Below are 24304 nucleotides of genomic sequence, written 5' to 3'. Positions count from 1 at the left end.
TCCTAATTAGGGACTCCAAACACAGAGAGCAGCTGCTTCACGCCTCGTTTTCTGCACTCATCTGCGCAAAACTGGATGAATTGATTCCATTTGCTCGCCACTTAATGCGCTGATTGTTTATTGGCATTGCTGGGAATAAAAAGAAATAAATAAACAGAAAAAATGTCTTTAAGCTTCAAATGCATGCTAATATCAATCACCATTAACAACAAAAAGCAAACAAACGGATTGACCTATGATGGAATTCGACTTTAAAGTTTCTTCCTTAAAAGTGAAGTGCACAGATTTGCCCTCACACTGAAGCATCACTCTAGCCCCAACCCCTCCTTCCCCTACCCTTCCTCAAACCCTTTGTCCACTTCTCCTCTCCTGTCTCATGTGAAGTGAAGCCAGACCAATTGGTGCTGGAGAGGCAGTGTCTTTCTTTAGACCAGTAGCAGAGGGAGGAAGAGAGAATGAGGATGTGGGGTGGGCACGGGAGTCATCGCCTTCTCCTCACACCTGCATGACAGGTCATCCTGCTTAATAAAGGCACTCAGGCAAAACGCATCAGAGAGAAAGAGAGAAAGAGTGAAAGGATTAGGGCTTTACAATACGCTGGTGAGGTGCTGACCTACAAAAATGCACAAACCAGTCACTTAAGTCTAAACTCAAATGGGTCTGTTCTGTTTCAGCAAACCATCACACATTATTTTGTATTCGGCGGCAAACTTCCACAGGTGTCTCACCACTGGTGTCGGTTCACGATGGGGTCAGTTAACATTTTAACCAGTGCCGCACAACACAGCGGTACAGTGCAAGCTGTGTCCTCTCTGCCAATGACACCACAGCATCACGTAGAAAATACAGGAAGTCAAACACAGCTGGGGCCACTGGTGAAAAATGAAACGGTGATAGAAATGGTGCAAAGGACAACTACAGTACTCTCCAGTGTGTGGTTCACCGGCATGTGTGTGTGTGTGAGGTCCTCCGATGTGTGTGTCACACTCCTTTCCCTCCACCAGTCTGCCTAGCTCATTTCCTCCACAAGCCGCCTCCCCGCTACTTTATGAGTGAGAGCTTCTACATCTCTCACCTCAGGACACACTTCAGTGTCTAAATGTTTCCATTTGTGGGGGAAGTGACACACATTCACTCACACCGTGGGGCATTTACCCATAACTAACCATCTTGCATATAAAATGCAGGCAAATGAAAGTGATTGGTTAAAATTCTCACTCTCAGGGAAACCTGTATGATGTGAGTATTTGTGAACATTTCGGCCTCTAAAGGGACATTTCCACTTTGAGCTGCCATACGAACCGTCAGATAAATCATAGTTTCTCATCGTTTGAGAATTTACGTATTGTCCATTATTGCCGTGATTGTACTTCTTCTACTTCTGTCGGTGCTTTTTAGTCTGAAATCTCTATTTTTCTGTCCACAAAAGTCCCCAGTCAGTGCTTATTCTACACAAGTAATTTCCACAGCACTCCCTAAACAATTCAGTGTGACAATCAATGCAGGACTGGAATATCTCATGTGGATCGATACAGTGGGATGCTGCTAGACAAACCAGTGCTACACGGGATCAACACCTTCCCACACCGTCATTAGTGTCGCTGACCTTGAAGTAAAATTCAATTTCCCTCTGCAACAACAAGCCATCCCCAGCCCCCTGAAAAGCTACTTCAGAATTCAGAAGCCATTTCCTCCTTCCAATGCAGGCAAGACAGGATATTATAACTTATGAAAAGGATCTATGCAGCGAGGGATGCTGACAGAAAGAGGGGGGATTCTGTTTGAGGAGGTAATTATAACATGGGCTCCTTTGAAAAGTAAAGAGGACAGAGGCTGGCTGAGGTAAATAAAAATTCCTGATAACAGCCTGGTAGATCCCCAGTTTCAATTAGGGCGTATGGATGACTGTGGAAGTCTCTCCTGGGATGCTTCGGCTTCCAGCGAGGACCTATTGAGGGTAGTTTCCTGGGACATGGACACTGGGTAAAAAGAGAAAGGCAAATGCGCTGCGAGAGAACCAGAGATCCCATTACACTGATCAGTGTAGCGCATATCACATGAAACCGCCGAGGAGGAGGAACGATGTGTTCAGAGGGGATAAAGAGAAAGAGGGCGCCCATTAATATAGGCAGAATATTCCTTTTTTATTCTAATTATGACATGCGGGTGGAACTTAGGAGGGAAGAAGAAAAGCACCGGTGGCCCCTTTTCTCCACTTTGAGACAAGTGGACAGCGATAGCTACTTTTCTCAGAGAGAGGCTGAAAGTTCGTAGAAAGGAGGGTGTGTGTGTTAGAGTGGGGTCCATGGGAAGAGATGGAGCCAGGGAATCAAACCAGCGTCTCAGATAAAGCTGTAGCATTGGCTACTAGACTTTGAAGTCAGGCTGATCATGGGGATTTGAGAGGGATATACCTTGTGTGTATGTGTGTGTTTGTGCGTGTGTGTGCCTGTGAGTGTGGTTTGATAAAAACCCCAACTGGGATCCCATTGGAGCCCCTAGACCTGACCATGTATGCTAAGCATATCATTTTCCCTTGCAATGTTTGCCCTGCACAGCATGTTGCCTTCCCAATCAGATTCCTTTAGATCCATCTCCTCAGACATGCACACTCAAACACATGCATCACTCACATATTTGGACATTGAATATACCTGATTTATGAATTTGATTACAGACTGGATCACCCTGTTTTAGTTAAAATAATATTTTGAACCTACATATGGCCAACAAGCATGTAATTGATGCACTTAGGGATTTTTGTAATGTGGTGTAATTGCTTGAAAATGATGTCAGGTCAGTGAATGAGTCATGTCATGGCACAACTGAGGTCATGCTTACAGGTAACTCCTTTCTGTCATGACACACTGCAAAAATATCGAAAATATATCCCTAATATTCTGCCAAAACAAAGACATGAGCAGAAAATATTTTAAAATGCAAGTAATCCAACACGTTCAGTCAGCCAGACTACTGGTTAAAGACGACACACTACACGAAACACTAGAATATTCTTGTTTTTCTACCTTCACTGCATGACACAGTCAAATGGGCTTAAACTATGTAAAACCAAGCAGAAAAACTGGTTTCATATCATTATATATCATTTTTTTTCCTCTGAATTTGTGCAGCAGCTTGTGAGGCCTTGTTGAATCTATGGTAAAATTCAGACTACCTTCCAAATCCAATATAAGAGGAATTATTTCCCAAATTCCTGCATACAATGTAACCTGCTCATAACCTTTCTTCTCCAGCTTGAATTCATTTGAGGGCTCGGGCTAAGGATTCAAGAGTGAGGGACTGAGGATTTGGCATGGGCAGGTCTTGTATAAGGAGCTGGCTGCGAGCTCTTCAAGCTGTGAGAAAAGGGACAGTTTAAAGGTTTACAGATTCTGCAAACATTGCATAATTTTTCGATTGCATATTATCACATGGTGCGTGTCGGACTGGACGTTTCTTGTTGAAAAGTATTTTTCAACATGCAAAATTGGCTGTGTTATCAAATGGTGTGGTTTTAATGCCTTACTGATAATGCTGATCTACCTTTCTCTGGCTGATCCTCTTATCTGAAATCGCATCCTTTTATCTCTAGCTTACTAAGAGGTGAGTGATTGAGAATAAGAAGGAAGAAGACACCCTTAAGAGCCCTAGGGAGGACAAGTGTGTGTCTGTGTGTGTGTGCATACAAAGGGGGTAAGAATCACCTTGATTCAGTACACCGGCTGTCTTTGAAGTGTCTGGAGCCCAGTACGGCCAGCACAGAGCCAACCATAAGCCTTCCAGCAAAAATCGAGCCTGACCTCCCCACCAAATCATAACCATATGAACATAAGAATTTCCACCTTAGGAGAATGCTTTCTCCCCCGTCCATCTCCCAGGGTGAGGCATTAAGTTGTGATAACAGAAAACAGGTTCTGAGAGGGGGTGGGAGGGGGGCATTTGGAGGTGATGGAGGGTGGAGAGGAGGACAGGAGGACAGGAGGAAAATGGGGGTTACAAGTGTGCCGTATGGAGGAGAATGGAGAAGGGGATTGTGTCCAAAAAATGTTGTTGTGCACAGCCTGACTACCTAAAATGGAAGTTTCTCAGGCGAGGATCAAGAGATATGGTGACCTTCACAGTTGACAGAGTGAGAGACAGAAGACGGGAGGGGGAGTGGAGTGGGAGAAAGGCAAGAAAAAAAGGAGACAGAAATTTTGAAATGTGACTCTAACTCAGTAAATACCTTTCTAAACCACTATAGAGAAGCAGAGTGGTACCTTCACTGAGGCCTTAGGACCCACCTGCAACTGGAAATGGTTTCCTGCCTTACACAAACACTGTTGCACCCTAATCCATGTAATTACATCCCATATTCCACATGTGTAAGTACACATGTACAACATTACAGTTCTTTTTTTTTTTTTTTTTCTCCCAAAAATCTACACCTAACTTCGATGTGAAGACTCACAGGGGAAGCAACATATTTACCAAGTGAGTAATAATAATAATAATAATAACAATAGAAAAAAATCGAAGATGTTTTACAGCATAATTCACATTAAACACATCCTCGTGCATGGACGTCTGCCACTGAAACAAAGCCCCATGTTGGAGAGCTTTTCGGGTGGATGAGTGTGATTTTGTGGCTGTATGTGTGTGCGATAGTTTGAATAAGCATTCCTCTGAGTGTGCGTGCAATTAGGGTAAGGCTGTTTGTGTGTGTGTGTGTGTGTGTGTGTGTGTGTGTGTGTGTGTGTGTGTGTGTGTGTGTGTGTGTGTGTGTGTGTGTGTATAGAGTGTGTGCGGTTGTGTGGCGGTGGTGGTTGTTAGCGGTTCCATCTGGGTCTCCTGGAAGCTATGTGGAGTCAGGAAAACCACATCTCATAAAAGCGGAGGCAGCCCAATGTTCTACAAGGACAGAACATTACTGAAAATGTCGCTCAGGAAAACCCTGGGCTTCAGCCCACATGTTGGCTGCAAAGGCTCTATCTCTCTCTCTATTTCCACTCAGTCTTTCTCTCTCTCTTTACTTGTTTTTTTACTTGGTACGGGATAAGAAAGAAGAAGACAAAATAGACAGCAGGGAGTGTGGGAGACAGAGGCTGAGACAGAGAGAAGCCAGCGCTGATAGCAATTCCATCTGTCGGTATCGAACAGAGGAGTGAGCATTGACAGGCTGCGGGATGGGGCGGCAGCGGCGGCGGTTGTCTTGGAGGGGTGGGGGCATCTGGTGCACATTGGCCGAGGGTCTGTCTGGAAGCAACCATGGGAGAGGAGGGAGGACGGAGGGAGAAAAGCACGAAGGCCTGAGCAGTGGACAAGGTAAAAGTCCTGCCAAGATGAAGGGCAAAAAAAAAAAAAAAGATCCTGGCAACCAATAAATGTGTCTGTGTTGTTCACATACTGCCTTGGATTGAACCTGAAATCAGGGGAATATGGGAGAAATCGCAGGGAAAGCAGCTTAAAGGGTAAAAAAACCCACCACAGGCACACGTGCATAACTATCAGCCATCACTCTCTGGTGGAAAACCTCTTAGCTCCAATTTTGATGATTCCACAGACATTTTAAGGTTATTCAATGTCAGCCTATAAAAAAAATAAAAGAAAGAAAGAAAGACAGAAACACCATTTGATAAGTTGCTGAGTTTTTATCATGGGTAAAATATAGAGTTTAAATGAACTGAATGCCTGAGACGTTAAGGTTTATTTATACAGTTAAGTTGAAATAAAACACTATTTATAATATTCCTTTACTGTAAAGTAAACGAGTCTGCCCTGCAGGGTAATCAAGTCTTGATTTGAGAGGCTGTAATCACGGTAGTTAACCCAAACGTTCTTATGCAGAAGCATCCACCGATGCTTCTGATATGAATGAACAACACATGAATGATTGCTGATGTTTATTTTTGTACATCAATGTATACTGTGCGTAAGGTATGTAGGTGTTTGGCTCGCTCGCTGTGATCATACTCAACCTACTGGGACAATCGTCAGTTCCTACTGGAAATAATAAAGGCAGAATAAGCAAGTTTAAATAAAAGCAGTCCACTGCTGACGACCTTCAAACACGCTGTAAAATGTGCGTTGACGAGAGGCTTCGTTACATCATACTAGTTCCGAAATCATGCACGCATCTTCTTGGTAATGGCAGTGATTTATATCATATCTTATTGAAATAAAAATTAATTCCGTTACTCCTGTGGCCTCAGCACCTTCGTTCAAATCCTACATCAGTACAAGCAACCCTTTGAAAGCCAGACTGCCAGGATTACGCTAAAGTAATTTATCATCGAATAATGTCCCCTGACACGAGTATAAAAAAAAAGACAACTTATTATCTATCATCTGCAATAAAGTTCGTCTCATTTTTATCTCTCATTTAGTGCGATGCAGCGGTGGGAAACACGCCCCTGACATAAGGCGTCGCCCGGAGGCTCGGTGAAGATGATTGAATTTCATAGCTACTTACGGGCTAATAGGGCCGTACAATGACTACTTACTGTCCTTAAGTGACTGGCTGCTTCTCTGTGGCCGCGGCCCCTTTGAAGCCCTTCCGAGGAGATCTAGAGGATTTAGTCAGTAGCGTGACATGAGGCTGAGCAGTTGAGCAACAGTGATCCCACCAGCTGACTATTAGAACCAGCTGATAAAAACACAGAGGCTACAACTATGGGAAGCACCAGCGCTCCAGTGGTTGCTCAATGCAAGGCTTTCTCACACTGCAGACTTAACGCATTGAGTCAGGTTTCTCAGGGAAAACGTCGGGTTAGAACGATGAAAAGGCGCAAGGGGATTTTCAAGCTGACGCAGCCGCAAAAAACAAATCACTTAATTGCTGTTATTCAATGGAGCAAAAATCTCAAAAATCTAGTTGTTTTTTTTAGCTTCTCAAATGTGGCACTTTGATGCTTGTTTATATTATTTAATAGGGTCAATTCTCAATATAAATGAAAACTGACTTAATAAAAACTAGTACAGGCGCTGGTGTTTATTTTGTATTAAATATGACAGTCAATAAACATGTTTTTTTAGTTTAAAAAAAATCAAAATCATTCTATTATATTTATTTTTATTTTATTATCATAATATTGCCAGGCTGTACGTCCTTCCTGTAACGTACAGATTGGGAGTATCGTAAGACTGCCGGATTGTTATTTTTTGCATGTGTATTTGTGTGTGTCCTAAAGAAACTAACTGAACTGGTGAGCTCGTTACACACAGAGGCTGTTTCCACATACAAACCACTTTGTCCTGATCATGCTGTTCCACTTACACTCTTGGAAGACCAAACCATATATGCATGTGCACACATACGCACACACAGACACACAGCTAACCACATGCACATGTTCACTTGCTCTTAACTAATTCATTCAGGAACACTTTGGTTTGGGTTTCAACACCAAAACCTCTGTACCTTTGATTGAGAAATGTGTCTGACTGCAATTATCTGGGAGGGGAGGGTGAAGGGAGGGATGGATAGAGAGAGGAAACGTGCTACAGCGGTTTTATAGCTTGATGGCGTGACATTTTTCTCTACATTTTCTTTTCTTTTTCTTTTTGCCTCCCTAAAAAAATCCCTTCCATTTTTCCAGAAGAGGGGCATAGTGTTGACAGAGCAGGAAAAAGGGGGCACACTGAAGTAGAAGATAACAGCAGGGAAAATGGGAAGAAAATGGATGGACAATGGGACTGAAGTGGCCGAGATTGTCAAAGCTGTGCTTTTGTTCACTAAAATTGAAAATAACTGCAATGTCAGGGGAAATCTTAGACAGATTTGGAACTGATGGTAATGATCACCACGGATGATAAGAGCCACTTTAAAAACATTATGGAAAATTGTAGGCAAATAGAAACCTTTTGCAAGGACAAATCGGTGTGTACGAGGAGAGTAAATACTAATATATAGTATCTGGACTTTACACTAAATCCATATGAATGCTTTGTGTGTGACACTATAGCATATAAGCCGGTCACTGACCTGCAGTATGTAGCCCCTGACGTAGTCTCGGAGGGTCCAGCCCAAGCCATGCAGGATGTGCAGCACCTCCTCCTGCTTGAGCACGGAGAAAAGGCGGTCGAGAAGGATCTTGAGCCTGACAGGTACCGCCTGGGTGCCGTACAGCATCAGGCTACTGATGTCAAACACTACATTGGACTGAACGATCTCCACCTGGGTCGGGTGGTAGAGATGCTGGGTGCTGAGCTTGTCCAGAGCTGCATGAGCGACCCGGCAGAGTAAGGGAGAAAGAAAAGAAAATGCACACACACACACACACATGCACACATGCACACACACACGCACACAGATACACACACACGCACACACACACACATGCACAGTTAATGACTATCAAGTTTCTCTCCCATCTCAAATCTTTCCTCTTAGGCTACTGCGTAGTCAGCACTAGCTGATAATAACATATCTATCAGATAAAAGCAGTGGCATTAACGCTATTATCAGCCATTTATTCCATTGAATCTATAATGTCTGGCTCTTTCACATTTACGCTGCCCTTGCACCTTTGTTTTTATTTGCCTCTTTTGTCTTGATGTGTCACCCCAGTTTCACCACGTTTTGCCTCTAACCTTAACACCTTTTGGCTCACTTATTATTATTCAGAAGCAACGGAGCCAAAGTTGCATGGTTACTGGGTGCATGTCATAGGGGTTAAAGGGTAACATAGGATTTCTTTCTACTGTGTTGGACATTTAAAGATGACAAGAAGCAGGAGGGACATAATTAAGTCAGTGGTTATCCTGTTTTGTTTTGTTTTTGCAAGACATATTCATAAATGTCTTGCAAATAAATTTTTGCATTGACTTTTTATGCTGTTTTTTCATATTAATGGAAGTATTACAAAGAAAAAGCAGACTATACGAATTGTTGGTATTACATAATTATAAATGATATGTCTACTGTTTACTAAAGAAAAACATGCTGAGGAGCCCTGCATCTACATGCAGCTACCAGCAAATTTCAGCAATAACCTGCGACAGCTTGTTGGTTGCACTCCCCTGAGGGGCAAAAATGGGGGCAAAAAGTTGCTCTCTGTCACTGCAGCTCGTAAAGGTTAACAGTCAGTGCAAGTTACAGTATAGGTTTGTCAATACCCCCACTGTTGCCGGCTCACTCACCTCTTCCTGCTCCCTGCCTGGGTGACACCTGGTGAACTCTTTATCTCTTCTCCTCTTTCTCAGTCCCTCTCTCTTTCCTAACCCCCCCTCCTTCTCCCACCCCTCTTTCCCCGCCTGTCTGGGTGACACCTGGTTGGGTCTCTCTCTGATCCCGGGACGTTTTTTTTTTTTTCCTGCTGACGAGGGCTTTGCCTGACAACACAGCACAGCCAGACACGAACATAATAAAAAATGAAGAACTACTTGTCAGAGTCCCTGCCAATGCCGACATGAAATGAAAAGTGGGGGAGAGGAGAGATGGGTGCTTGACAGTTCAGAGGGAGAGATTAAAAAATAGTCAATGGGGTCCTGTGCGATCTGCTGAAGGGCCCATGGCCTGCGCTTCTGCAGACGCAAGCCAAACAGGTGTTTTCTTTTATCTTCACCCCCCCCACACCCTCCTTCTTCTCTTTGTACTTTCTTGCCTCCTCTCCCTTTTTCTTTTACCCGCTTGAAAAACTCATAAGGTGTGGTCTCTTGCTACTCTATCTCTCTTGCGGCTGTAGAGTTTTTCTTTCTTTTTTTTGATCTAAGATGCAAAAACAAGACTCTTTGAAAGCAAAAAAAACAAACAAACAAAAAAATCAGAAGCAAACGAACTGCAAAGTTACTTTTACTGTGGAAAATTAGCAAAAATCATTTGGATTTTAGTACAGTTTTAGTAAAGTTAACAGAACACAGATAATATTAGTTGTACTGTGATAATTTCTATATAGAGCCCAGCTATATAGAAACATAAAGTAGTTTTATGAAAACCCTAAAGGATGAATCTATTCATTATTTCAATAACTAATTTTGGTAGATACAACAACAACCTTAATGATTTATGGTCATGTGATTTTCTCACCATGAGCTACCCAGCCATGTTTGCACTGGTCACATGTTCGTAGGTGAATCTTCCCTGGCTGGAAACACTCACACGTGCAGTTCACCAGTGTGCAGCGAATGGCCTGTGGAAACACACAAGAAAAGAAGAAATCCAAATCAATTACAGTTTGGGTAAAAAGGAGAGATAATGGAGCAAGACTAACAGAGAGCAGCTTTCAGCTAACAGCCGTGAACTGAAAAAAAAAGAAAGAAGTTTAAGAAGACTGCTGCAGGTCAGCAAAAGCTCAAAGCTCATCACATACTGAACATAATGCTTTGACTGTTTCTTTAAAATGTGACAACAGCGAGATAAAGACCGGATCCTACATATCCAACTACTTTTTGATTCCATAGTGCGACTCCGCCTCTCCGTATACAGTAAGAATCCTGAGATCACGTGACCCAACAAAGGGCTTTGCTTCCTGAAAACATAGAAATGTAACGTGTTTTGACTGAGGCTCCATTACTCAACACTGGAGTTGCACTTAGTCTGACCCCAGAAAGCTTTTAGTAGGGAGAGGTTAAGTGTCCAGACTTGACAAGGCCGACTCAGTGCAGTGCAACACATCGTCTTCTGAGGCTTAACCTCCCCATAAAAAACAAAACAAAACAGACAAGACAATGTCCTGTTAGATTTTAAAGGTGTTCACTTGATCACATATATGAGTCTGATTGTTCAATATCGCAAAAATTGTATAAATGAATGCAACTTCATCACCCAGAAGAGTACAACAGCTGCAAGCTGTAAATGTCAGGCTGGCACGGGGAAGCAAGAAGGCAAGAAAATTAATTAGAAATAAGAATCTTTAATAGGAATTGTCAGCCTTGTGTTTATCAGACATTTTTTTTTACATTATCTATATGAAATGATGAATAAAGATCCTAACACCAACCTAAACTGCCTGAGGGGAATCAAAAGCTGTAGGAGGATCAGTGCAGCAAAATGTCTTATGGGAAGAAAACACTCATGACATCCAAAGTTTTCTTTGTTTTTAATCAAATATGTATTTTATTTTATTTTTTTACTTTAATGTAATGTTGGCTGTTGTGTGCAAGTTGATAGCTTCCTACTCCATGAGGCAGTCACTGTTTATGCTGGTGATGCATAAAAAAAGTAATAATAATAATAATAATAATGATTAAGGGCTAAATAATCATTATGCGATAGTCTAATAGTTTTGAGATTTCATTGCGGTAAATGCATTACCTCGTTTAGTCTCTCAGACTCATTATCATCATCCATTGAACTGCAAGTGCAGATCAGAAATCTTCTCACTGCTTCACAAATTCTGCACATTTTATATTTACAGAGTTTACAAGTTAATATAAATAGAATAAAATATTTTACATTCAGTATGGCGGCGGGTCTGTGCCGAAATGCTGAGGATATTCTTCCTATGTGTTCTTTCTTTAAAATGATAAGAAGAAAAATCTGTAATTAAAAGTATTGCAAAGAAAATATGTCAGGTTGGCTGGAAGGTACAAAGGGACTGCAGCGAGCTGCTGCGTATTTACTCTGATGGGGAATTTCAAATGATGCAGAAGCTTGTCAGATCAAAATGCAGACATACCTGTGGGTGTCTGTCAGAGACAAAAAAAAAAGAGGAAGACAATATAAAGCTAACTGCTAGTTCATAGACCAAACTTTACTTATCAGCACACTAAACTTTATGAATTTATTGTCTGCACTGAATATGTTATCTCATACTGTCTCAATGTAATTTTTACAAGGTAATGGTGGGACAGTTTTGTGGGTCGTAGGCTGGAGTCCATCTCTGTGCCACCAGCCTATATTTCACAATATCAGAAGCAATCAGCACTTTCAGATAGACAAGGATTAGAGGCGCAGATCGGCCTTTGCATCACACAGCTGAGGTCAGCGCACGAGCTGCAAAAGACAGAATTTTTCTGCTCTTTGCTTTGCAAGTAACATTCACCCCGTCTGCGGATTAGACCAATATCCTGCAATTCAAGATATAAAACTCGCCTCACTCACAATTAACTAAGGGACCATAAAATCTATCAGAATCCCCCCCTTTGCTTGCCCTGAGGTGTTGTAAACCAGATTAGTTACTGGAGGTGTCAAAATGAACACGGGCTAATCCAAGATTAAACACAAAATTACACCACTTCTAACCATGTCACCTCACAGTTTGACACCAAATGAGACAGGAGACAGAGATTATTTGACTTCACACCATTTTTAAGCTCTCCAGGTGCGAGGATTACACGCCGTGTGTCAGTCGGAGCAAAAGTTAAGCACTGAGCTGACGTTCTAATCCAGAGCAGTGCGCATTAAACGAGTTCAGTGTTCCTTTAGTCAAGGACACATACTAACCAGATGTAGGAGCTCATAAACATTCAGAGGTAGTTAGGGTCAAATGCGTGACCTTTCAGATAGACAGACAAAAAAGGAGAATTCTTCAGTGGTATGTTTTGAATAGTTTTCCATAAAATTCCTGATTTAATGTAACAACTTTGTAGCAACATCCATGCTCATGTAGCCACTTACAGCCCTTTTTTACTTCCTAATCAAATTTCCATGTTGCCAACATATAAGTTCCCTGCAGCCTAGATTACAAGACTACTCCCTTATTCACAAAGGGTCGACACAGTGCGTAGCACAGTTTGATCCACCTGTTTAAGTCAGATTCCCTTTCTGACGCAGCACCAAAAGGTTGGTGTCGTGTTAGGTGAAGGTGTAAACGACTACACTACTGAACCACCTACAGGCCTATAAGAAAAATATTGAAATTATTGTTATATTTCAGTGGAATATTTTTTCTTTAATACATTCTTATCTAGTTAAACTGATATCCTGTTCAACTAGTGTTGAACCAATGATTACAGTGAAATGTAAGAAAAGTGCTACTGAAGTGCTTTCTTAACAGTCAGACCCCCAATTATGTTCAGAGCTAAAAAGATTTGATCAGTGGAAACTCAATAAGCAACATCCTTGATGACTGATTGATGTTTTTTTAAGGTTCTGACTTTTCAAGTTTGAATTATTGCTTTACACTTTCCCGAGCATGCTTGACTATTTTATAGACATAGTCAAGCAGATCATTTTGTGGTCCTGTTATGTTGTACACACTTCATCTTAATTTTTGAGTACATTCTTTGGCTTAATTGCACTTCAGTTTATTCTGCTTTTGCCACAGAAGACTTTCCTGCATAAACTATGAAACTCTCCTCACAAAATCTAATTTAGAGCAGCCAAATTTAGCACGATGATGTCACACAGCACAGGCCTTTTTCTAATTACCTCTCTGCGCGGCACCGCTAACAGCAGAAGATGGAAACAAACAAATGGAAATATCAAATGCACCTCTGCTGTTTACGAGCTGGGGTCTGACAGCTGAGAAGATACTTAAGGGGCGTCTAATACAGCAATTAGAGCGTGCCACTGTCTGCAGGGCTGCTGCTGTGACAAGGCGCCCTCTAATCACTGACTTATTACGCTGGCTAGCAGCACCTCTCATATCTGGCCCATTAAGCAGACAACAGCATTAAGAAGCATTAAAGCAGCAAGCCCCTCTCGACTGAGGAGGCACTGACGGGAGAAAAAGGAAGGGAGGGGACGCACAGTGCCTGTTATTTCTCTGTATTAATTTGTGCATTGTTACGCATTTAGTTTGGAACATGTAAGAGGAGTGAAACAGAAGAAATGTTTGTCATGTGACTGCATCAAAGCTGATTGCGCACAATGAGATAAAAGACTACAGAGTGAGAGGCAGCAGACGGATGTGTCAAGGATGGCCATCAAAAACAAGATCAAGATGTGAGTTGGCCTGTGCGTGTGGCTTGTCAGAGGAAATGAGAAAGACAAAATCATCAGACTTCTCTAAGATGCTCACGTACTTGCAACTCCGCTTCTGTGGCTCTGGATTGTATTTGACCGTGGTTTAACCTGTGTCTGGCCTGTGCTGGGTCAGGGACGAGCTTGGGCCCAGATCCCACCGCTACACTCGCACATATTTGTCACAGCAGGCCGGGGGAGGAGGCTGTGTTATCTGAGGCCCGGCCAGATACACAACATTAGTCACTGTGCTAGTGTCTCGCCAGGGTTTCCTCTTTGGCTCGCAACTAAAGACGACGATTGTGAGCAAAAGGACAGAGGAGTGTGCGTTGGGCTTCATAAATCACAAGAAAACTTAACAGCTAAACAGCAAGCCGAGGAAAATCCCGACAAGGCTTCAGCAATTAGACCCGAAACAACAGTCAACTCTCTCCCAGCTGTCGCGTTACCACTGTGGTCAACAACTTAACCTAGATGCAATCAGAACGCATCATTTCCAGCCCCTATCTGGCTCAAGTGTGTGCGTCTCTCACTGCTGGGTTTTGTTTAGCTCGAGGCTTGATGTTTCATGGATGTTTTGCTTGGCTCACAGTCCCTGTCCCAGCCCAATTGTATAAACACTGACAGTTAGCAATGGCCAGCATCAGACTGGGGAGGACTCTCAATTAAAAGGCTGTTATTGGGACAGATGGACTGAAGAACTGCAGGAAAGGGGAGCTGCTGAACAAGATGGCTTCATCTTGGACTTTAGTTTAGATAATCAGTCCAACTCTAAACCAAGCAGCAGCATATGTAAAGGTCAACCAAGGTACTCATTTGGTGCTGTGAAACTAAAGAACTGACGGCGATCCTAAACTAATATCCGTTATAACTGTATTCCTAACTGTCATATTTGAAGGTTGACATTGTAACTATATGCTACCAAAAACACCACAAAAGCACCAGCTGCCTAGCCCGTTTCTGCCTCTCTATATCCTCTCTAGACTTCGTACGACGAAGCCAACACAGACAGCTGCTGGATGCTGGGCGGGTATTGTTCCTTCTACTTTAACTAAAACCTTTATCATGTTCAACACACAGCCACAGACCACATTTCTTGTTTGGTGAGTTAAGCAAAGCCGAGATTTAAATGAAAACCCCGTGCGTACTTGCACATCATGTGTGCATGTGTGTAAGTCTTTGCAGCAGCAGCTTGAGATTTAAATTTGTCTCTGCTTAGGGTCACTGTAAAACACTGGGAGCATCTTGTCCTCTCTTCCACCCACAAGATATTATCTCATCCATGAGTTAGCTGCTGAAATGCTGTCAATTTCCTGCCAGAAATGTGCAGCCAACATGTGTAGGAAAAGAGGCACGGCAGCTTTGCGTGTCATAAAACGGGCCCTGGATCCGTCAGATAGATCAGGACTTCACAATGTCCATATTGGAAACAGGTGACAAATAAAACACGGCGAATAAAGAAAGTCTTTGTAGTCAGACACAGCATGCCACAAAATACAGGGGAGCAAATGCCTCATGCCAGGGCTAATCTTTGCTTGTTTGATTTCATACATTGGATTTGGCTCGAAACAGAGCTTTCTTGCTTTACAAAGTGGTACAAAATAAACAACGATTAATCACTTGTGCACTAGCTTTAGTTTTCAAACACTTGCTCTAAACTGCAGTCCACAGAATAGAGACTGTTTTCCACAGAAATTCCCACAGTGTGAGGCTCGTCCTCCGTGTCAGCTCTCGTTTTGAGCCCACCGCCTGGCAGTCACAGAGCCAGAGGTCCCTGTCCTTTGTGCAGCTGTGCGTCTGGGCTTTGACACGGGGCAGAGGGACCAGAACTATGCTAATAGGAACCAAATGGGGCGTGAGTCCCCGGTGGATTACAGAAGGAGAAGAGAAGCATGTGTTTTCGTGTATTCATGTGGAGATCTGGGACCCCGCTCTTTTTTTCCTTTCCACCCCCCTCTTTCAGTCAAACAAATAGAGGCAGCCATGTCTGTTGTTTGCACGCACTCTCAGCTAATGACCTGACATATTTTTTATTGTCAATCAGTTGGTGTATCCCTAGCCTGATCAAATAAATACAAAAGGCTAATATGATGTTTGGATTTAGGCCTTTTTCAAAGGCGTCTTTTGTGACACACTGTAAACTTCTTAATCTGAAGTTCAAAAGGGCCAAGTCTGAAAATGAAGTTAGAACTGAAGTGAGCAAGGAAAAATAAACATCGAGTAAAGACTAGTGAACGTCCACTCCGAAATGTTTCGAATCAGATCGATGATGAAACCTTCGGTCTGACTTACTTGCATGATAAATAGCCGAGCGTGTACTTCTGGACAGTCGCACTTGTTTATAAAGTGGACGGATAAAGGACCCAGCTGGCTTTGATATTGTGAAACACAGAGGAAGAGGGAGCATAATATAGAAATACCGGATCAGAAACACAAGCCTGTGATCTCGCTCTGATATGCCATGCTCTCAGACAGTGCAACCTATAAAGATGGAGAAATGCACCACATGGTTAACACAGAACTACACTATCAGTTCAAATACCTAAGCATCAAGGGAACAGCGGTTTCTCCCATCTTTTGTGTAGACAGCAGGTCCATGCAGAGGCCCCCTAGTCCAGGCCGCTGGCCCCTCTCAGCTCTCCTCAAAGCAATTCCCCTGCCAGAGATCAAACCACCTGCCCAGTGACAGACCTTTGGGTCCACAGACACAAGGCCAGGTTCAAAGAAGAAGTGCAAGGGGAAGCAGGGATGGAGCGAGAGAAGGAATGGGAAGTGGGGAAAGAAAAAAAAAGTGAGATAGCAAGGGAGCAGGGGGTGGTTTGGGGGGAAGAGGGGTTGTCAGGTAAGGTAGTTTGTAGGAAAGGTGGAGAAGGAAGGGAAAGCTAATGAGGGGAGGTAGGTAGGCTTAGAAAATGTTTTGCAAAAGATGCTAAAATTCCCAAAAGAGACAGCTGTTTGAGACTTTCTTTTTTCACCTCATGTGAATATCTGAAATACTGTATCAATGCTAATATTCAGGTCAAAAGCCAAAGAGGATAAAGCTGCAAACAGCAGCTGTTTCTTTAATACGACCCAAAGACATGTCAGCAGAGATATTACCTTTATATTATTGCAGACATATCTCTATAAATGTACAGAATTCCAGCATATACAGTATAAAAATTGAAAACATGTAGTTATGATGCTTATTTTCACTTTGAATAGCATTGCTATTATTCAACCACAAAACATCCAACCTTGTAGATGTGTTACATTTTAGTAGCAAATGACAGGATTTTATTAAAAATGTCAGCTTTAGTTTGATAAGATGTTTACTGGATGTTTATAACTTCTATTAGTATTAATTGAAAATAGCCAGTATCAGTTGCACTTCAGTAATTATTCCTTTTCAAACAAGCAGGAATAATATTATCTGAACTGCTACTTTTTTGGCAATAAAATAAAAAACCAAAAGCCAGTCGACACTTATTAGTCTTTCTGCTTTTCAAGCAACACACTTCCCCTATCACTAGCCATTGTGAGCACAGGAAAGGGAAGCAAATAAAGACGCCATTGTTGTCAATATATTCCACCGTCGCTGCGACCTTCAGCCTATCACAGGGAGGGACGAACGGCTGATAAGGACAACTCCCTGTCAGACTTGACACCTGCACTGGCTGGCCCACTGATTGCCCCTCGTCGAATGCAACTATCACAGCGAAGGCCTGCAATGCAACACTGCATTCCTGTCTGGAGACTTGAGCGAGTGATGTGGCCACACAGTGCGACCAGACGCACATTTGTGTGTGCGTGTGTGTTGTTGGGGGGATAAAAAAAGGAGAGAAAACGGCAAGGTGTAAAAGGAAAAGGAGGGTGAAAAAACAGGAAGAGTGGCGGAGAAGGTTAAGTTTGTAAAAATGGAGCAACAGAGGAAGAAATGACCAACAATGGTTGCTCTTTGTTTCTTCTATCAATCTCCCCCAAACACAAACAGAAAGTATTAGTCACATCCCAGACATATTGCTGACCCCTCTCCGTGAGGGGACATCTCCATGGTGATCACTGGTTGGTGTGGGCGACGGGACACACACGATGCGGGCCTGACCGCAGCGTGACGACAGGAGGCCAGCGCAGGAGAGACTATCGCCAAATTGACATTTAGTCATCACACTAGTGTAGAGGGTGGGACTCGCTACCTCCAGTCCTACCTCTCAAACTACACACATACAAGCGCCCACACATTCTCCCACATTCCCTCTCATGCAACCCTGTGTACACTCACACACTAACACACGCACCCGTGCAGTGAATTCCCCTACTCAAACTCGCTCCCAGCCAGCAAAATCTTGGAAGAGCTCCTAGGTTCCATCTTGCCAATAGCTCTTTATTTTCTTTGACCATTTTTAATGCAAAAAATCATGTACTAATTGTGTGTAAGCAATCTGCAAATTATGTATATGTTTTTGTCAACCGAACTGAACACTACTGTAGACACCATTGGCTGGTTTTCAAGACACACGACTGGGCAATAATATTTGTTTCTTTCCTCATAGTTTTGTTCAAACAGTGTGTCAGCAGCAGTGGTTTACTTGTAAACACCTGGGCCTGCACACTCAACAGCTGTGGAAATACAAACTATGTATAAGCTATGCTGAACAATGATAACGGCATTATTCTGATTATTCGCGAGGCGCTAAATCTAGAACGCCACCACCTAATAAAAAGGAAAAATCACTTCATGCTATTTACAGATTTGTGCTTTTTCTTTCTTTTCTTTTCTTTTTTTACCTCAGCCAGCATAGCCAGAAGACTGCTCCTGATTCAGTTTTGTAGCTCCCTTTTTAGAAACAACCCTCCAAGAAAAAGCTGAAACGTCCATGAGTACTTGCAGTGTCAAATGACACAGAGAAACGGGACACAAGACAGATACAGACAGTGAGGGGAGGGAGAGAGCATTTAACCAATAGTTACATCAGTGCAGTGACAGCAGTGTCACTCCCAAAGCCGCACGACGAGGAAGAGAACCAAGGAGTGTCTTTGCAACAGGACAGCGAAAGAGGGAGGGAGACGGCAGACCAAAGGAAAGTCCATCTGGGTGTTATCAGTCTTACAAAGTTCACAGATAGAGGGGCTGAAGTGGAGGCTAGACGCCGATGCAGAGTCACAGGTCACAAAGAAGACGGAGAGCTCAAACAGGTGGAAAAGGGAGGGAGGAAACAAGAAAGAAAGAAAGAGAGAGGAAGAGACTAATAATTGCACGAGAACAGCGAAGCCAAGCCACAGTGATTGCCATCCTACAATCGACCTGACCAAATTGCGCGTTCCCTCTCAGGACCCTCAAAGTCCGCTTCATTTGGCGAAAGCCGGAATCCGTATTTCTGCAATTATAAAGCTATTGACTAATTCGACATATGTTAGCGTGTCTTCCAGCCCTTGAGTGCTGGTGTGCCATTGAGTCATTAACTTTGACAAATTGTGACAGACTTTTTTATTGCCACCCAAACATGAGAAACAAGACTGTGGCAGAGGAGTTAATGAGCGGCGGGTTTCTCCTCTAAGCCTCCCCTCTCTGCCGCTGCCACCTTACGTTTGCTTTCCTCTCCTCTCAGAATTCCTGCACCCCCTTTCCCCAAATCCCCCTCGCCCCTCCATATTTATAATTTTACCACATCCTAACAATAACACGGCCGGTACTCAGCGCAAAACACGCGGGCCCTGGCGTAATGAATCTCATGCCTTTACTGCGGTAAAATGGCCAGTAAGTATTACCAGCTGCGACACTCTCGCTCTCTCCCTCCCTCATTCTCTCTCCCCTTGGCAGTGGCATTGAGCTTGGGAGAGCAGGGGTGATGGGGGGGAATTTGGTGGGCCGGTGGGGGGGGACCGTGCAGACACATCTGAGTGCAGCTGGACCAGGGAGAGAGAGAGAGTGAGAAGCTGGGGGAGAGGAGGATGAGGAAGAGGAGGATGAGGAAGAGGAGGAGAAGTGTGCGTGTCTTTGTGGTGGGGGGGGCACAAGTCTCCGTGTTTCCAGCTGCCTTTCTCAGGGGCTCGGTTTTCTCTCCCTCCTTTGGTTTTTCGCAAGGCCCTTCTGGTCCCAGCTTACTTGAAAAATCACAAACACACACGCGCATAGACACACACACACGCACACACACACACGCCCCAATCCACCTCCCCTCCATCCCTCACGTTCGGCCATCTTTGTTTGGACAGGGCTCAGGAGTTCCAGAAAAGCTCTCTCAGATGTGCTGAAGTAAGGGAAAAACAAAACAAACTGACCCTCACACACACGCGCACACACACTCTCAAAATTTATGTGAGCGCACAACAAGTACTTTACACTCACACATGATACCGTGTAACAGGAGAAGTTCACACACACACACACACACACTGCCGCACACATGAACAATTTCACTTGTGAGAAGAGCCAAAATACCAGCTTCAACCAGAGAACAAATTTGCAAAGAGATGAAAAAAAATAGATCGGAATATATTTTACCTCATTGAGGTAGACAGTCTGAACCACTGAAGGCATGCATTCTTTTACACAGTGTGTGTGTGCGTGTCCATGTGCCCCTATCCAGGATCACATCACAAGGGCAGGGCTGAAGCAAACCTTGACATGTGTTACCTCTTTGTAATATTGACTTTGTTATAGCTATACGAGTGGGAGAGTCGAGCCAAGAGCCCAGGCCTTGCAGCAGTGGGGCCCTCCGAGTTCGCTAGAAAACAAACACCCGGACAAGCGTGAAAACCGAAAAACAAAGTATCCACAAAAGCAATTTTGTAAAAAACATATTCAAGTAAATTGTAAAACGCCCCTCACTCCTGCTTGTTGACTCTTTGCATTTTCTCTAAATTAAGAATATTATTTATCTGATCCTATTTCTGGAGCGTGTTGCTTACAGAGCCTTTTGGATTTGGCTACTGAGAGAGCTTTGGCCTGGCTTCGTGTCTGAACATGTGTACTGGACCAAGTGTAAAAGACAAAAATCCTCTTTAGCTATCGCCTCCACTCTCTTTATTATTTAACACCGAACTGCTTGTAGGCTTACGGAGACACACTGTAAAAAAACAATCTTTTTTCTTTTAAATCTGAAAATGAACATTTATCACAGCAACATCTACTCTGTATCTATTTTGTTTTTATTCTTGTGGAAACTAAAGCTGACGCCGTCTCACTTTAGATGACAAACACGAAAACAAGGCGAGAAAAAGTTACCAGAAAAGCACATATGCTGTTTTTTCTTTATTTGAATGCTGTGCAGAAATAAAAGATTGGTTATCATTTCTTTGCTCCTGCGAGTGTGAATCCCATCTTGTCTCTTTCCCCAGTGATGACTCTGCTTATACATTTGAATAATGAAGGCAAGTCATTTAAATATTCCCTCTGTATTAAAAAAAAAAGATGTTTTTACACGATGCAGCAATATTAGCCATGTTAATTGGGCTCTTTGGACTTTCCCAATAGGCTAAATTAATTACTTATGTCGACAAAATGTCAGACACGGTGATCTAATAACTACAACTGTTTCCAGCGGCGTTGTATTCAGCGTGTGCCTTTTTTGTCTCGCCGTTATGTATTTGCGTGATTGTGAGCGAACTTCAAAAAACTCGAGACTCGAGTTCGTCTGCCTGAGTTAGGCCTAATGAACGAGATAGGAACAAAATGCTTTGACATCCTCTCCATGTTTCATGGATGGCTCTTGAGAGTCCTTCTCCAATATTCATCCCCTCTTCTCATACTAATCAGCCACTACGGTATTGACTGTTTGTGCTTGCAAAATGACTTGTGTTAGTGTGCGTGTGTGCATGTGTGTTTGTGCTATGGAAACACACTCACGTGCATTATTTTTATTTTCAAACATGCCAATCTGTGGTCTACTTTGTAATAAAACATGTAAGAGCCGGAGAAAGTGAATTATTTGCAGGACATTATGTGTTTGTGTGTGTGATGTGTTCATTAGTGTGTGCGCGCCACACACTGCAGGGGGCTTTGAAGTTAAGACTTCTTCTACTTCTTTTTTTTTTTTTAGCTTTCGGCTGTTTTTCAGTCTTGAAGAAGAACGGTATCAGCGCATTTTCCTCAAGTACGAATAAACATTAGACTTTAGGAAAGAAGGCGATGGGGAGACATTAAGAGCATCGGTGAATGTGAGATGATCAGATGGCGTGTGTGTGTGTGTGTATGTGTGTGTGTGTGTGTGTGTATACACGCACGTGCATTAGTTCACACAAGCGCACGTGCGAAAGCTAACAGAGAGGCCTGCTGATGCCATGTTTCAGACGACCCCTTGAAGTGGAAATGAGCTTCCTCGCTCTTATAACTAGTCCGTTCTCACAAAGTCAGCAAACTCCGCCACCCCTCCAAAGAAACGCAGACTCCTCCCCGCCCGCCCAGCCCTGTGGTCAGCTTTGCAGGGATGAATTCGGTGTCAGCCCTCAGAAACAGTCCCATCTTGCTAGATCTGCCTCGGGTAAAATCTCTAGCCGGCTTTTGTCCCAACTCATCTTGTTAATACTCTCAGTCGGAATAGAAAAATCAGTAGACACAGGAGGATTTGGCACAAGGTTTGCTTGTGAATCTGCCACATCTTTGTTTCCTTGCAATGTCTTACAACATATTTTAAGTACCATTGTCATGTCACATTTAAAATCAGTCAGGATTATCAACAACTATTAGTAATATCTAATAATCTTCCTTTCAAATATTTCATTTGTTTTAACTAAAATAAAAATGATCAGGAGTAAAACACATTTTAGATACACTAACCAGTAAATATTGTGATTTTTCAATTAATCAAATATAGTCAAGCATGATATTTTTGACAGGTTTTTTTAAACAAACCAGTTCAATCCTTTTTCTACACTCAATACATCATTTTAAAAGAAATCCCTAGCATCGATTTCATTTGTCCTAAAATATTTTCCTCTATTTCATTAAGTCTGTCTGCACGTGCACATTTTATCTCCATTTCTCTCATTATTACCATGCCGTGTGTATTCGTGCAGCTGGTTTGCTGAGGATCCATGCTGGTGTTTGAACCTGTGCGAGCACCTAAGGGTCCATCCCCAACCGTCCTCGGAGCAGAGAGCGACAGCTGTACGGTGATGCCGTAGCGATAGGCATCATCGGCTTGCTAGAGACTAATTGGTCCACGGCGCTCCTCTGAGTGGCCTCGCTAATTAATTAGAAAGGCAGTGGAGCTGAAATTTTTAATCAGGACACCAGGCTCTCCAGCAAGCAGGAAAAAAAAGACACATCACCTCATCATTCCATGTAATCCACCTGACAGTGATCTCCCATGTTGTAATATGAAGGGTGTTGTGTGTTTAGGTATTCATGTAATCTGACCAGGGAATAAGAAATACATGTATTACGGGGGCTTGTTAAATCATTTTAATTCGGGGAGTTTCAGAAATGATGTGTCTCCTAATACAGTATGCATGACATGTATTTGGTTTGGACTCTGGAGAATGCCGTTAAGGTGGTCGTTTCCTCCTAGTGTTTTTGTTCCACGTGCACATATCATGACTTCTGCTTTTAAATCATGTAAAAGAGGCGTTTTCTTTATAAGAGAAAGAAAAATACAGATTATAAACTATGTATGTTACCACAAAAAAAGAAGCATGGGTGTGTGTTAAGAAGCTCTAGTTTCCAGAAACACGGATTGTTTTTTTGTTTCTTTTTGCTTTTCCAAATTCCCGTTACACTATAGAAGCAAAATATTATTTTTCCTTTCCCCCATCTGTACTTATCCAATTAAAAGCAGTCACTTAAACCAAAACCTTTCATCATAGAGAAGAAAACGGAAATCACAAGGTTGTTAAAAAAAAAAGAAAAAAAAAGAAAGTGGGGTTGTATTTCTCCAGAAAAGGGAAAGGATGAATCTAAGGAACTGTGATTTTTCATCACTCTGTCCCAAAACTGTGCACAGCCCACCACAATGAGTCGTTGTAAAGAGCTCGAGACTGGAGGGAATCAAGCAGATGACAAATTGGCACCCCTTTTCGGAGTTGGAGTAAGATAATCACAGTGTGTGGACACTGAGCAGGAAATTACCATCAGTTTTACTGTGAGATCACAAACCTATTGTAATAAAAATAATACATTTAGGTGTCAATACACCCACACTGTAAAGAAAAAGGTATTTAGAAAAGGCAGGAAAGTTTTGGACACACACACACACGTACACAAATACCTTCACCTCAGGTAGTGACATTGAGTTCACGTGTGCCACAATCTCTGTGACCGCCTTGGCTTTGCTCGGCACTAATCAACCAGCTCTTATCAGCCTGTTGCTTTGGCCAAAATAAACACACACGCAGCCTTTTATTGCTTTGTTTTCACAGGTCATTAGGGGAAGGAGAGAAGACGCATTGATTAGTTTTCCAGACCACTGGATTATTGTTGTGTTATGACTATCATCATTAAGTTTCATTAAGGCTGCGGTTGTTCTTGTTTCCAGAAAATGAAGACGCTGCAGGAAAGGT

The 24304-nt window shown here is 42.8% G+C and overlaps 1 protein-coding gene across 2 annotated transcripts in view; it reads right to left on the bottom strand.

Moving 5' to 3' along the window:
• The window catches only part of bnc2 (basonuclin zinc finger protein 2), an 87858-nt gene that overhangs the window by 29235 nt on the left and 34319 nt on the right, over positions 1–24304 (bottom strand). For both annotated transcript variants that reach the window (XM_085355831.1, XM_085355830.1), the window contains exons 2-3: positions 10007–10109; positions 7964–8199 (exon numbers count right to left, since the gene is read on the bottom strand). In XM_085355831.1, coding sequence (XP_085211957.1) covers positions 7964–8199; positions 10007–10109 — 339 coding nt within the window. The remainder of the gene's footprint in view (positions 1–7963; positions 8200–10006; positions 10110–24304) is intronic.

The sequence above is a fragment of the Diplotaxodon limnothrissa genome, linkage group LG6 (assembly GCF_057381915.1).
Source record: "Diplotaxodon limnothrissa isolate DT_005_m linkage group LG6, D_limnothrissa_male_GT1.1, whole genome shotgun sequence".
NCBI classification, from domain to species: Eukaryota; Metazoa; Chordata; class Actinopteri; order Cichliformes; family Cichlidae; genus Diplotaxodon; species Diplotaxodon limnothrissa.
Note: the sequence above shows the minus strand (reverse complement) of the source record. Positions and strands in the feature narration are given on the sequence as shown.